Source organism: Salvelinus alpinus, chromosome 3, assembly GCF_045679555.1.
Source record: "Salvelinus alpinus chromosome 3, SLU_Salpinus.1, whole genome shotgun sequence".
Lineage (NCBI taxonomy): Eukaryota > Metazoa > Chordata > Actinopteri > Salmoniformes > Salmonidae > Salvelinus > Salvelinus alpinus.
In genome coordinates this window covers 36696907-36709266 of record NC_092088.1, presented here as the reverse complement: position 1 = coordinate 36709266, position 12360 = coordinate 36696907, and the positions used below count along the sequence as shown (strand labels likewise).

The following is a 12360-nucleotide window of genomic DNA, read 5'->3' as shown; positions in this document are numbered from 1 at the left end:
AACCGTAGTCTCGCTTTTTTATGGCGGTTTTGGAGCAGTGGATTCTTCCTTGCTGAGCGACCTTTCAGGTTATGTCGATTTAGGACTCGTTTTACTGTGGATATAGATACTTTGTACCTGTTTCCTCCAGCATCTTCACAAGGTCCTTTGCTGTTGTTCTGGGATTGATTTGCACTTTTCGCACCAAAGTACGTTCATCTCTAGGAGACAGAATGCATCTGCTTCCTGAGCAGTCTGACGGCTGCATCCTCCTATGGTGTTTATACTTGGCTACTATTGTTTGTACAGGTGAACGTGGTACCTTCAGGCATTTAGAAATTGCTCCCAAGGATGAACCAGACTTGTGGAGGTCTACAATTTATTTTCTGATGTCTTGGCTGATTTCTTTTGATTTTCCCATGATGTCAAGCGAAGAGGCACTGAGTTTGAAGGTAGGCCTTGAAATACATCCACAGGTACACCTCCAATTGACTCAAATGATGTCAATTAGCATATCAGAAGCTTCTAAAGCCATGCCATCAATTTCTGGAATTTTCCAAGCTGTTTAAAGGCACAGTCAACTTAGTGTATGTAAACTTCTGACCCACTGGAATTTTGATAGAGTGAATTATGAGTGAAATAATCTGTCTGTAAACAATTGTTGGAAAAAATACTTGTGTTATGCACAAAATAGATGTGCTAACTATAGTTTGCTAAAACTTCTTATGGCTGCAATCCCGTTAACGGGATGATATGACAACAGCCAGTGAAAGTGCAGGGCGCCAAATTTAAACAACAGAAATCTCATAATTAAAATTCCTCAAACATGGCCTCCCGGGTGGCGCAGTGGTCTAGGGCACTGCATCGCAGCGCTAGCTGCGCCACCAGAGACTCTGGGTTCGCGCCCAGGCTCTGTTGCAGCCGGCCGCAACCGGGAGGTCTGTGGGGCGACGCACAATTGGCCTAGCGTCGTCCGGGTTAGGGAGGGTTTGGCCGGTAGGGATATCCATTTCTCATTGCGCACCAGCGATTCCTGTGGCGGGCCGGGCGCAGTGCGCGCTAACCAAGGGAGCCAGGTGCACGGTGTTTCCTCCGACACATTGGTGCGGCTGGCTTCCAGGTTGGAGGCGCGTTGTGTTAAGAAGCAGTGCGGCTTGGTTGGGTTGTGTTTCGGAGGACGCATGGCTTTCGACCTTCGTCTCTCCCGAGCCCGTACGGGAGTTGTAGCGATGAGACAAGATAGTAATTACTAACAATTGGATACCACGAAATTGGGGAGAAAAGGGGGTAAAATTAAATAAAAATCCTCAAACATATATGTATCTTATACCATTTTAAAGGTAATCTTCTTGTTAATCCCACCATAGTGTCCGATTTCAAATAGGCTTTTCAGCGAAAGCACCACAAATGATTATGTTAGGTCACCGCAAAATCACAGAAAAACACAGACGTTTTTCCAGCCATAGACAGGAGTCACAAAAAGCAGAACTAGAAATAAAATGAATCACTAACCTTTGATGATCTTCATCAGATGACACTCATAGGACTTCATGTTACACAATACATATATGTTTTGTTCGATAAAGTTCATATTTATATCAAAAAACCTCAGTTTACATTGGCACCATGTTCAGAAATGCCTCCAAAATATCCAGAGAAATTGCAGAGAGCCACGTCAAATAACATAAATACTCATCATAAACTTTGATGAAAGATGCGTTTTACATAGAATTAAAGATACAGTTGTTCTTAATGCAACCGCTGTGTCAGATTTCAAAAAGCTTTACGACAAAAGCACAATATTCCATAATCTGAGAACAGCGTTCAGCCACAAAAGGAAGCCATACAGTTACCCGCCAAATTGTGCAGTCAACAAAACTCATAAATAGTATTATAAATCTACACTTACCTTTGCTGATCTTCGTCGGAATGCACTCCCAGGACTCCCACTTCCACAAGAAATGTTCGTTTTGTTCGGTAATGTCCATCATTTATGTCCAAATATCTATTTTTGTTAGCGTGTTTGGTAAACAAATCCGAAGTCAGGAAGCGCGCTCACTAAAAGCAGACGAAATGTCAAAAAGTTCCGTAACAGTCAGTAGAAACATGCAAACGATGTATTGAATCAATCTTTAGAATGTTTTTAACATAAATCTTGAATAACGTTCCAACCGGAGAATACCATTGACTTTAGATGTGCGATGGAACAGAGCTCCCTCTCATGTGAACGCGCATGGTCAGAGCATGGTCACCTCATGGCAGACCTGACTAATTCCTGTCTCCTTCGGCCCCACTTCACAGTAGAGGCATCAGACAAGGTTCTTCAGACTGTTGACATCTAGTGGAAGCCGTAGGAAGTGCAAACAGATCCATATCCCACTGTGTATTCAATAGGGGCTTGGTTGAAAATCGACCAACGTCAGATTTCCCACTTCCTGTTTGGATATCTTCTCAGGTTTTTGCCTGCCATATGAATTCTGTTATACTCACAGACATCATTCAAACAGTTTTAGAAACTTCAGAGTGTTTTCTATCCAATACTACTAATAATATGAATATATTAGCAACTGCGACTGAGGAGCAATGTATAACCTGTATAACCTAGCCTGTGTGTGTTTATGTACTTCTGTGTGATTATTTAGTTAGTTAGTTAATAAATAATTAAGCCAATTGGTATATCGCTGATTCATCATTTATGCTAGATATCCAAGAGTTTGCAACATTCAGAATATGACTGATGAGGAAATAATACATTAATAAGTGACTGTTATTGATAAGATAAGAAAATATCTGAAGAGAGTTAAATTCGGGAAATAGTAACTCTTTAAACAACATTTTTCCGTGGTGCCCCGACTTCCTAGTTAATTAATGCTTACATGATTAGTTAATCACATAATAATTACACATAGAGAATTGATTTGATAATATAACAGTCTTCACATTAATGATAGTCCAAGACACGACATCAGCATATGTGAGAACTCCTTCAAGACTGTTGGAAAAACATTCCAGGTGAAGCTGGTTGAAAGAATGCCCAGTGTGTGAAAAGCTGTCATCAAGGCAAAAGTTGGCTACTTTGAAGAATCTAAAATATGAAATATATTTTGATTTGTTTAACACTTTTTGGTTACTATATGTGTTATTTAATAGTTTTGATATCTTTACATTCTACAATGTAGAAAATAGTCAAAATAAAGAAAAACCCTTGAATGAGTAGTTGTGTCCAAACTTTTGACTGGTACTGTATGTATACTATCATATCTCTTTGTTATGATTGGGAATACTTTGGAACAGATTTCCAAAATGAAGATCACTTGGAGCTGATTTGCTGTTTTATGTCAAATAAATAAACCTGGGGGGCCAAATAAAATCCCCCATGGGTCAAATTCAGCCTGCTGGCCGCCAGTTGAGGAACCGTGGCATAGATAGATCATAGACGGACGGATGTATGGACAGACGGATGGAGTGACGGACAGACAGACAGATTTACCTTGGCTTTCCTCTCGGTGAGGCTGGCTGAGGGGTCACTGAAAGTGATGGAGGGGCTGTGGGGTTGGGGTGCATCCTTTGAGGGGGCGCCAATGTAGGGGCTCTGATACAGCCAGCTACTGCTACTTTCCATGTGTCTGAGACCTCGTGGCAGTCTGGAGGGACAGTGGAGAAAGAAAGTCAGAGAGAGAAGAGAGTCAGAAAGAGAGATTAAAAGACAGGGAGAGAGAGAGCGAGAGAGATAAACAAGGAGAACATTCAGAAGGGGAAAGGGGAGATGAGCGACAGACACGACAGGTAGCGAGAGGCAGATATAGAAAGTTCAGAAAAAGTGCTTCAACCGTACGCCTCAATCTCAAAAAATTGAAACACTTGTCCACATTTTCCAATACTTTCACAACATTAGTTGCTCATTATCAAGTTGATTGTAATTAACATAAAATTATTTATTTATGTCCATTATTGTATAGGACACAGTAATGGATGTGGGAATGCGTCTTTCCCCAGAGTCTTACTTGTTGTTAACTGCCTGAGGTCACACACAGGTCAGTCCCACAGGTATGTGTGTGTGTGTATGTGTGTGTGTGTGTGTGTGTGTGTGTGTGTGTGTGTGTGTGTGTGTGTGTGTGTGTGTGTGTGTGTGTGTGTGTGTGTGTGTGTGTGTGTGTGTGTGTGTGTGTGTGTGTGTGTGTGTGTGTGTGTGTGTGTGTGCAAATGTGTGTGTGCAAATGTGTGTGTGTGTTTGTTTATCTGCTTTGTTAGGCATGTATACCTGTCTATGTTAGGTGGGTATGCAGGGGTGGGAGAACTTCTGGGTTTCTGTCTCCAGGGTTTGTGAAGTAAACTCTCTGTAACACAAACACCAAATGACACTGATAAAACACATACTTAAGGAAAAGATAGGCCTAATACAAACATTTGTTTCGTTCAAAGACACTTAAATATTCTAAACATATATCATACATTATACTGTTGAACCAATTGCAATAAAAAGTATACACATATCACTCATTTACTAAAAAAAAGGAAGGTTTCCCTTTGGACGCATTTCAGCAGCTTCCATGGTCCACTGCAATATTATCTCAGTAACTGTACTGAGCAAATTAACCATTAGGAGTGCCTAATCTAGACCATCTACAACATTCTTCAAAAAACAGATGAAACAGAAATCTAATTTATTGTACAGTAATAACAAATATACAGTTTTAAAAACACTGAGCTCTGTCTAGCTACCCCCTTGCACATCCAAAATGAATTCACACGATGTACAGTGCATCATAAAGTATTCAGACCCCTTGACTTTTTCCACATTTTGTTACGTTACAGCCTTATTCTAAAATGGAGTAAATAGATTTTGTTCCTCATCAATCTACACACAATACACCATAACGACCAAGCAAAAACTGTTTTTTAGAAATGTTTGCAAATTTATTACAAATGAAAATCGTGAATGTCACATTTACATAAGTATTCAGACCCTTTACTTAGTACTTTGTTGAAGCACCTTTGGCAGCGATTACAACCTCAATTCTTCTTCGATATGACTCTACAAGCTTGGCACACCTGTATTTGGGGAGTTCCTCCCATTCTTCTCTGCAGATCCTCTCAAGCTCTGCATTGGGACCTTATATAGACAGGTGTGTGCCTTTCCAAATCATGTCCAATACATTGAATCTATCACAGGTGGATCCAATCAAGTTGTAGAAAAATCTCAAGGATGATCAATGAAAACAGGATGTACCAAGCTCAATTTCTAGTCTCATAGCAAAGAGTCTGAATACTTATGTAAAGAAGGTATTTCTGTTTCTTATTTTTTATTTTTTTGCAAAAAGGTCGAAAAACCTGTTGTCGCTTTGTCATTATGGGGTATTGTGTGTAAATCATTTAATCAATTTTAGAATAAGGCTGTAAAGTAACAAAATGTGGAAAAAGTCATTTCCGAATGGACTATACATCAGTAATTTTTTTCAGGAGTCACTAAATGAGAGAAAACAATTGTCCAATAAGAACACTAATTCTCCTATTCAAAACACTTTCTATCATGTGTTCCTACCAAAGCATTCTAACCCATGCATTTGACCTGACTTGGTGTCAGAGTTGTTAGAGTACTGTCTGCTCCCTGCTCCAGCCGCACAGCCCTCACTGTAGTCAGGATACCGATCATGCTTACCTGGTAAAACACCAGGTAAAATACCTGGTAGATAACAGGTGAAATACCAGGTAAAACAACCGGTAAAACCAGGGGCGTATTCATTAGCGGACATCGTAGCAAACATAAGAATATGTTTTGCAGCAGGAAATGGAAAGAAGTTTTCTTCCGTTGAGTGCTTTGTGAATACAACCCAGGTAAACAACCAGGTGACTAATGGCTTTACCTGGTTTAAAGGTTCAAACCAAGGTTCCACGTTCCATAAATACCATAGACTTTCCATAGCACAGTGTTGTTGTTTTTTCAGTGCATAAACACAAATCTTACCCAGCTTCGTTAGTTGTCTATGTCTTTGTTTGTGGAGTTAAAGACAGTCAGTCCATAGATGCCAAAATAGTATGGTCCGCGATCAAAGAGTTTAGAGTTTATTTTCTTTATTGCTTCTTGCACAAAGTTCCAGAAATAGGGGTAAGTATGGCTGCCTGTCCGTTTGACCTGGGTAACTACTCCATCTTCGAGTCTGTAAGTGTGTGTTTGTGTGCGTGCGTCTACTCTGTATCCATAGATTACTAGTTATCACTGCAGGTCCTAATCCTTGCTGTGCCCCAAGGTTAAACTCTTAATCCTTTTTTACCAAAGTCTTACCGCAGGAACAATAGAGGTGGTCTATGTCTTTGTGTTGTCAGTAACGCTAAAAGTTAAAAATGACCTTTTTATGTTTACACGTGACATACAACAACCTAATCCAAACTATTAGATGTGATTAAAGGTAGACTCAGCAATTTGAAGAATCAGCAAATAGAAGTCAAATCACATTGGGAAGATAATATAGTGGCAGTTTCTACACATTTCCCACTCTCTGCACTGCATCCACACCACACACCCTCTCTTCCACCATTTTCTGTCTGTGTGTCAAACATTGTAATAGCTCCTCAGTTGGTCAAGATGGTCAACCCTGCCCATTTTCTTGTTGTAATCCATTACAAGCTCTGGATCAGATATACTGTAAATTCCTACCACTTTTAAAAACAATTCCAAAACCCCTGCCACTGTCACTTTAGGCCCAGGTTGTGTGGTACAAGGGTGAATGGTGGGACTTGGGGCAGACACACTCCATGGAAATGTAGGCTTCTAACTGCAATCTGCAATGTGATTGCATCTACTGATAGGAGACATTTCTTTTTAATAATATGTACTATGGATTGAAAACTACAGGATATTTCAAGAAGAGGGTTCCCACTGGTGATTATGGTTCAAGTAGTAACATCCCTGCAACATAATTTTCCAGAGTGACGCCCCAGTCCATCGCTTACACCCATGTTGGCCGTTTGAGACATTTGTGGCAACTTTGTCACATGTGTAGAATTCTGAGGGTGCTAAAGTAAACAAGCAAACAAATAGCAGACACCACTGAAGCGAACAGCGGGATAATCAGAATTCTGAAGTTCAGCACCACAAGGCAGTGGACAGCAACCTCTCAGGTGCAGCAGGCCACTCATTTCTAGAAAATCCTTAAAGATAAATCGGAAAATCCCTAATCAGGAAGTAAGAACCCTATCAGCCAGGAAGGGGAAGGCTCCCCTATAAACTTTGTAGAATAGTAGCACATGTCATAGAATAGTAGATTAGAGAATAGGATAGGACTACTTTGTATACAGTACTACTTACTGTATCCAAAATAACCACTGTACATTACACACTCAACATAATACATACATTACCCATGTCATACATATTGTACATGTCTCGTACAACCACATACATAATGCATATTGCACACTGCCTTTACACATTATGCCAGTGGTGTATTAACACAGCTCAACTACGCTGTTTAGGTATTTGATAGACATGGGACTAAAGGAGTGCTTATGCATGTTCAGCATACACACATATTGGGACCCTATAGCGTCTACCTGAGGGGAGAAGCTGATACTCGGAGTGAAGTACATGGAAGGGGTCTGAAATAATTTCTGAGCTTGTCTGATAAGTGTCTGTTCAAAAATGGTCTGCAGGGAGGGATGTTGCCAAAACAAAAACTTAACACAAATAGACCTCTCCAGTGTTTCTTTGAATCTGCACCACAACACAATCAGATAATCAGTGGCTTCCAGTCATTTACAGTAGGCTTGGTGATGTATCCCTTTAAATGTGCCACATGCCAACAATCCCGCATATCATGACAACCAATGACGTGAAGCAGTAGCTGCCATGTGAACTTCAATGTACTGTCGTAGTCTGACACTAACTGTACCTCTTGTCATGTGAATAACAAAGACATACTTTGAATTATATTTTAAATATTTGTGTCAGACATTGAGAGGGATATCTAATATAGAGAGTGAGTCTGGGAACTGTGTGTGTGTGTGTGTGTGTGTGTATATATATATGTTGGAGAGAGTTTGCCCATGATGTGTTTACAAATCACTGTCAGACTCAAACAGAAATGTACTTTCGTGCATACTTTCTACACTTTAGGCTGAGTATCTACCAAAGGACGACCTACAAAGGCAAAGACTGGAAGTAAGTATGCAGTTGTTGAGTAGCCTATATAAGCCCTCAAACTTTAAGCCTACCTTTTTGTATTTTGTTTGGCATGAAGCCAACATGGATATGGCAATATACTATATGGTCTATAATGTTTAGGCCTACTTGTATCAACAACAAAAAGTGATACAGTGGGTTTACAACAGGATACAGAACAGCCCCTAACTATCCAATTATCAAATTTTATTGGCAGGTGATAGACTAAATTACACTTCCCGGTTTAAAAAGATAGAAAGAAGAACATTCTGTTCATGCGGGTTTCATTTTACCTGGTCACAATCGATATGTGAAGAACTCGAACCTTCAGTAATATCCTTAGCGTCGTCAACACTGCTCCAATATAATCCTCGTGATCATTGCATGTAGTTTTGTTGTCCTCTCTGTAACTAGGAGCTACAGTCCATCAAGCAACACAAGACTGTAACCAAACTGTACTCCATGCCAGTGCCTCAACACAAAACAGCCGAATCCATTTCTTCCATAACCAGATCCTTGAAATGTTATGGTGTTTCAAAACGTTTTGTTTCTTCCTGTAAATTGCCACTATTATTAGCCCGCCCTGGCACTAAGAAGTCAATTGGATTACACACGCGCAGTTTGACAGGCATCAGGTCAGAGGCGCAACCGCCAATACCGAGCAGGGAAGATCTGTGTTCACAGTCACCATTTACTTAATTCCTCTGACCTCCAGAACCAGCGCTAGAAAATACAAGACCTGTTCCATCAAAGCTGCAAGTCAGTAGTAGCTGTAGCACTAGTAACCTAATGGCTTTTAATAGGCACTTACTCCGTTGGCCAAAGCCTATGAGGAAATGAATGGGGGTTTTGTAGGGTTTTTTGTATAAATGCCGAGGTCTGTGGTAAACACAGGCTTAGGAGATCTTATACGTTTTGTTCAATGAGATAACCTTATGTGAATTTTGAAAGTGTATGTAATCAAAACAAGTACATAAAGACTTCATAATTCATAAAGGTCATGTTAACTGACTGATATTGTTCAAACAAAACGACAAGACGGAGGTGTACGGGCATCATTGCTCTAAACTACACTGAACAAAAATATGAATGCAACATGTAAAGTGTTTGTCCCATGTTTCATGATCTGAAAAAAAAAATCCAGAAATGTTAAAACTTCTTTGGGAGGTTAAAAATACAAAATACAAAAATTCAAAAGACAAAAATTGTAATATTAAACACTCATGAAAATACAAGTGTCATACATTGTTTAAAAGCTTAACTTCTTGTTAATCCAGCCACTTTGTCAGATTTCAAAATGGGTGGATATTGGATATTCAGCTAGCGGGATATACGCTGCACCGGCAAGATAGAACAGCACACTATCTTAGACGAGGGGGGGCGGTCTGTGCATATTTGTAAACAACAGCTGGTGCACGAAATCTAAGGAAGTCTCCAGATATTGCTCGCCTGAAGTAGAGTATATTGTGATAAATTGCAGGCCACACTACTTGCTTAGAGAGTTTTCAGCTATACTTTTCGTGGCTGTTTATTTACCACCACAGACGGATGCTGGCACTAAGAACACACTCAGTCAGCTGTATAAGGAAATAAGCAAACAGGAAACCACTCACCCAGAGGCGGCGCTCCTAGTGGCCGGAGACTTTAATGCAGGGAAACTTAAATCAGTTCTGCCAAATTTCTATCAACATGTTAAATGTGCAACCAGAGCGAAAACAATTCTAGATCACCTGTACTCCACACACAGAGATGCGTACAAAGCTCTCAATCGGCCTCCATTTGGTAAATCTGACCACAACTCTATCCTCCTGATTCCTGCTTACAAGCAAACATTATAGCAGGAAGCACCAGTGACTCAGTCTATAAAAAAGTGGTCAGACGAAGCAGATGCTAAACTACAGGACTGTTTTGCTATCACAGACTGGAACATGTTCCGGGATTCTTCCGATGGCATTGAGGAGTACACCACATCAGTCACTGGCTTTATCAATAAGTGCATCAAGGACGTCGTCCCCACAGTGACTGTATGTACATACACCAACCAGAAGCCATGGATTACAGGCAACATTCGCACTGAGCTAAAGGGTAGAGACTGGGTAGTTTGACTGTTTTAAAACAACTTGTTTTAATGAATGATGTAAGTAGACATATTGTGTGTGTGTATTTGGAGGGCCCGAACAACATTTTTTGTAGTTGTTGAAATAAACTAATAATAGGCTAAATAGAAGAATCAAAAACTCTTATTGGGAATATAATCAAATCTGTATTATCCATTTAGTATGGTACCCAAACTGAGACAATACATAGCCCACACTTACAGTGTCCCTATAGGGTTGATTGTTAGGTTATTTTTAAACCATTTGTTTTTAGTAATATATCAGGATGTCACGTATACTCCCTTTCCGGCCTCTAGGTCATCAGGCTGCTGATTATCCCGCACACCTGTCACCATCGTCCAGCACACCAGCGCCTCATGACACTCACCTGGACTCCATCACCTCCTTGATTATCTTCCCTATATCTATCACTCCCCTTGGTTCTTTCCTCAAGGGTTATTGACTCTGTTTCATGTCAGTGCGTTGTTTGTGTTTCGTGTTTATTGTTTTGTTTATATATTAAAACACTCACTCCCTGTACTTGCTTCCCAACTCTCAGCGCACTCGTTACACAGGAGATGCAATTTCCGGGTACGCTTAGGCCTAATGTTATAGAATTTGTATTATAGACTACCATAGAATTCCAATGTTTTGCCTGAATTAGCAGACTTAAATATAGAACATTAGCCAATATACTGTATCACTTTGCGTTTTAACCCCTGTCAGTCTGACTTCTGACCCCCTGTCGTTGTGTACTACTGGCACAACTCATTAGTCTGTAGGTATTAACTCATTTTCAGGCACTTGACGTCATTTCCAGTCACAACTTGTAGACTTGTTTACGTGCTGCTGCGTAGTTTGTTGCTAACCTTTTTTTGCTACCTGCCAACTTTACGTTTTTTACTTTTTAATTACCGTTATATATTTGTATTTTTTCCCTCGCTCAACTTTTTTCATTCAACTTTTTCACCCCGGACACTTTATCTGGACGTGGTTCGTCAGGACCACCACCAGGCCGAAGCTAAGAAGTAACATCAACATTATGCCTTCTAATTGCAGTCACTGTACTCATAATATAGAGAACAATTGCCTTATGGCAGGGATAGTTGTGCTGCAAGCCCAGCTTCAGATGCAATCGTTAGGCAAGGGTAATAAGTGTAGGAAAGGATGAAACAGCGTCTGTGCCACCAATAAGTACAGATAGTCGTATAAATCCCCTCGCACAGTCGCCGCAGCCTGACAATTTTCTCATGGCTTCTGGAAGGAAATGCTGTAGGAATGCTCAATCGGTGTCGCTCATTCAGCCGACAGAAACTTTCAACTGGTTTTCCCCATTAACGGTCGGAGTCAGAGGCCGAGCCTTCTCTGGTCTCTCCTCCTCCTCCCGTTAAGGGGTCTGATGCGCCGAAGCCTCCCACCATTATCTCTGATAAATTGAAAATTCTAGTCATTGGCGACTCCATTACACACAGTATTAGACTTAAAAAGAATCATCCAGCAATCATACAATGTTTACCAGGGGGCAGGGCTACCGACGTTAAGGCTAATCTGAAGATGGTGCTGGCTAAAGCTAAAACTGGCGAGTGTAGAGAGTATAGGGATATTGTTATCCACGTCGGCACCAACGATGTCAGGATGAAACAGTCAGAGGTCACCAACTGCAACATAGCTTCAGCATGTAAATCAGCTAGAAAAATGTGTAGGCCTTGAGTAATTGTCTCTTGCCCCCTCCCAGTTAAGGGGAGTGATGAGCTCTACAGCAGTCTCACAACTCAATCGCTGGTTGAAAACTGTTTTCTACCCCTCCCAAAAGATAGAATTTGTAGATATTTGGCCCTCTTTCTGGGACTCACCCACAAACAGGAACAAGCCTGGCCTGCTGAGGAGTGACGGACTCCATCCTAGCTGGAGGGTTGCTCTCATCTTATCTACAAACATAGACAGGGCTCTAACTCCTTAATATCCTGACCTAGTGAGATATACATGGAGGAGGTTTAATATCCTGACCTAGTGACATATACATGGCGGAGGTTTAATCAAGCTAGTCATCTTGGCTTATTTCTTATGTCATTCTCGTTGGCACCAAAAGTTTACAAAGTGTTGATAGGGGATAGAATGTGGTCGGAC

General features: G+C 40.7%; 1 protein-coding gene across 1 annotated transcript in view; it reads right to left on the bottom strand.

Annotated features, from left to right (window-relative positions):
• LOC139569804 (tyrosine-protein phosphatase non-receptor type 13-like) overlaps positions 1 to 5732 on the bottom strand; it is a 160744-nt gene extending 155012 nt beyond the window's left edge. Inside the window, 3 exon segments of the mRNA XM_071391162.1 lie at positions 3470 to 3623; positions 4241 to 4316; positions 5549 to 5732. Of these exon segments, the coding sequence (XP_071247263.1) occupies positions 3470 to 3623; positions 4241 to 4316; positions 5549 to 5732 (414 nt within the window).
• Positions 5733 to 12360: the final 6628 nt, after the last annotated feature.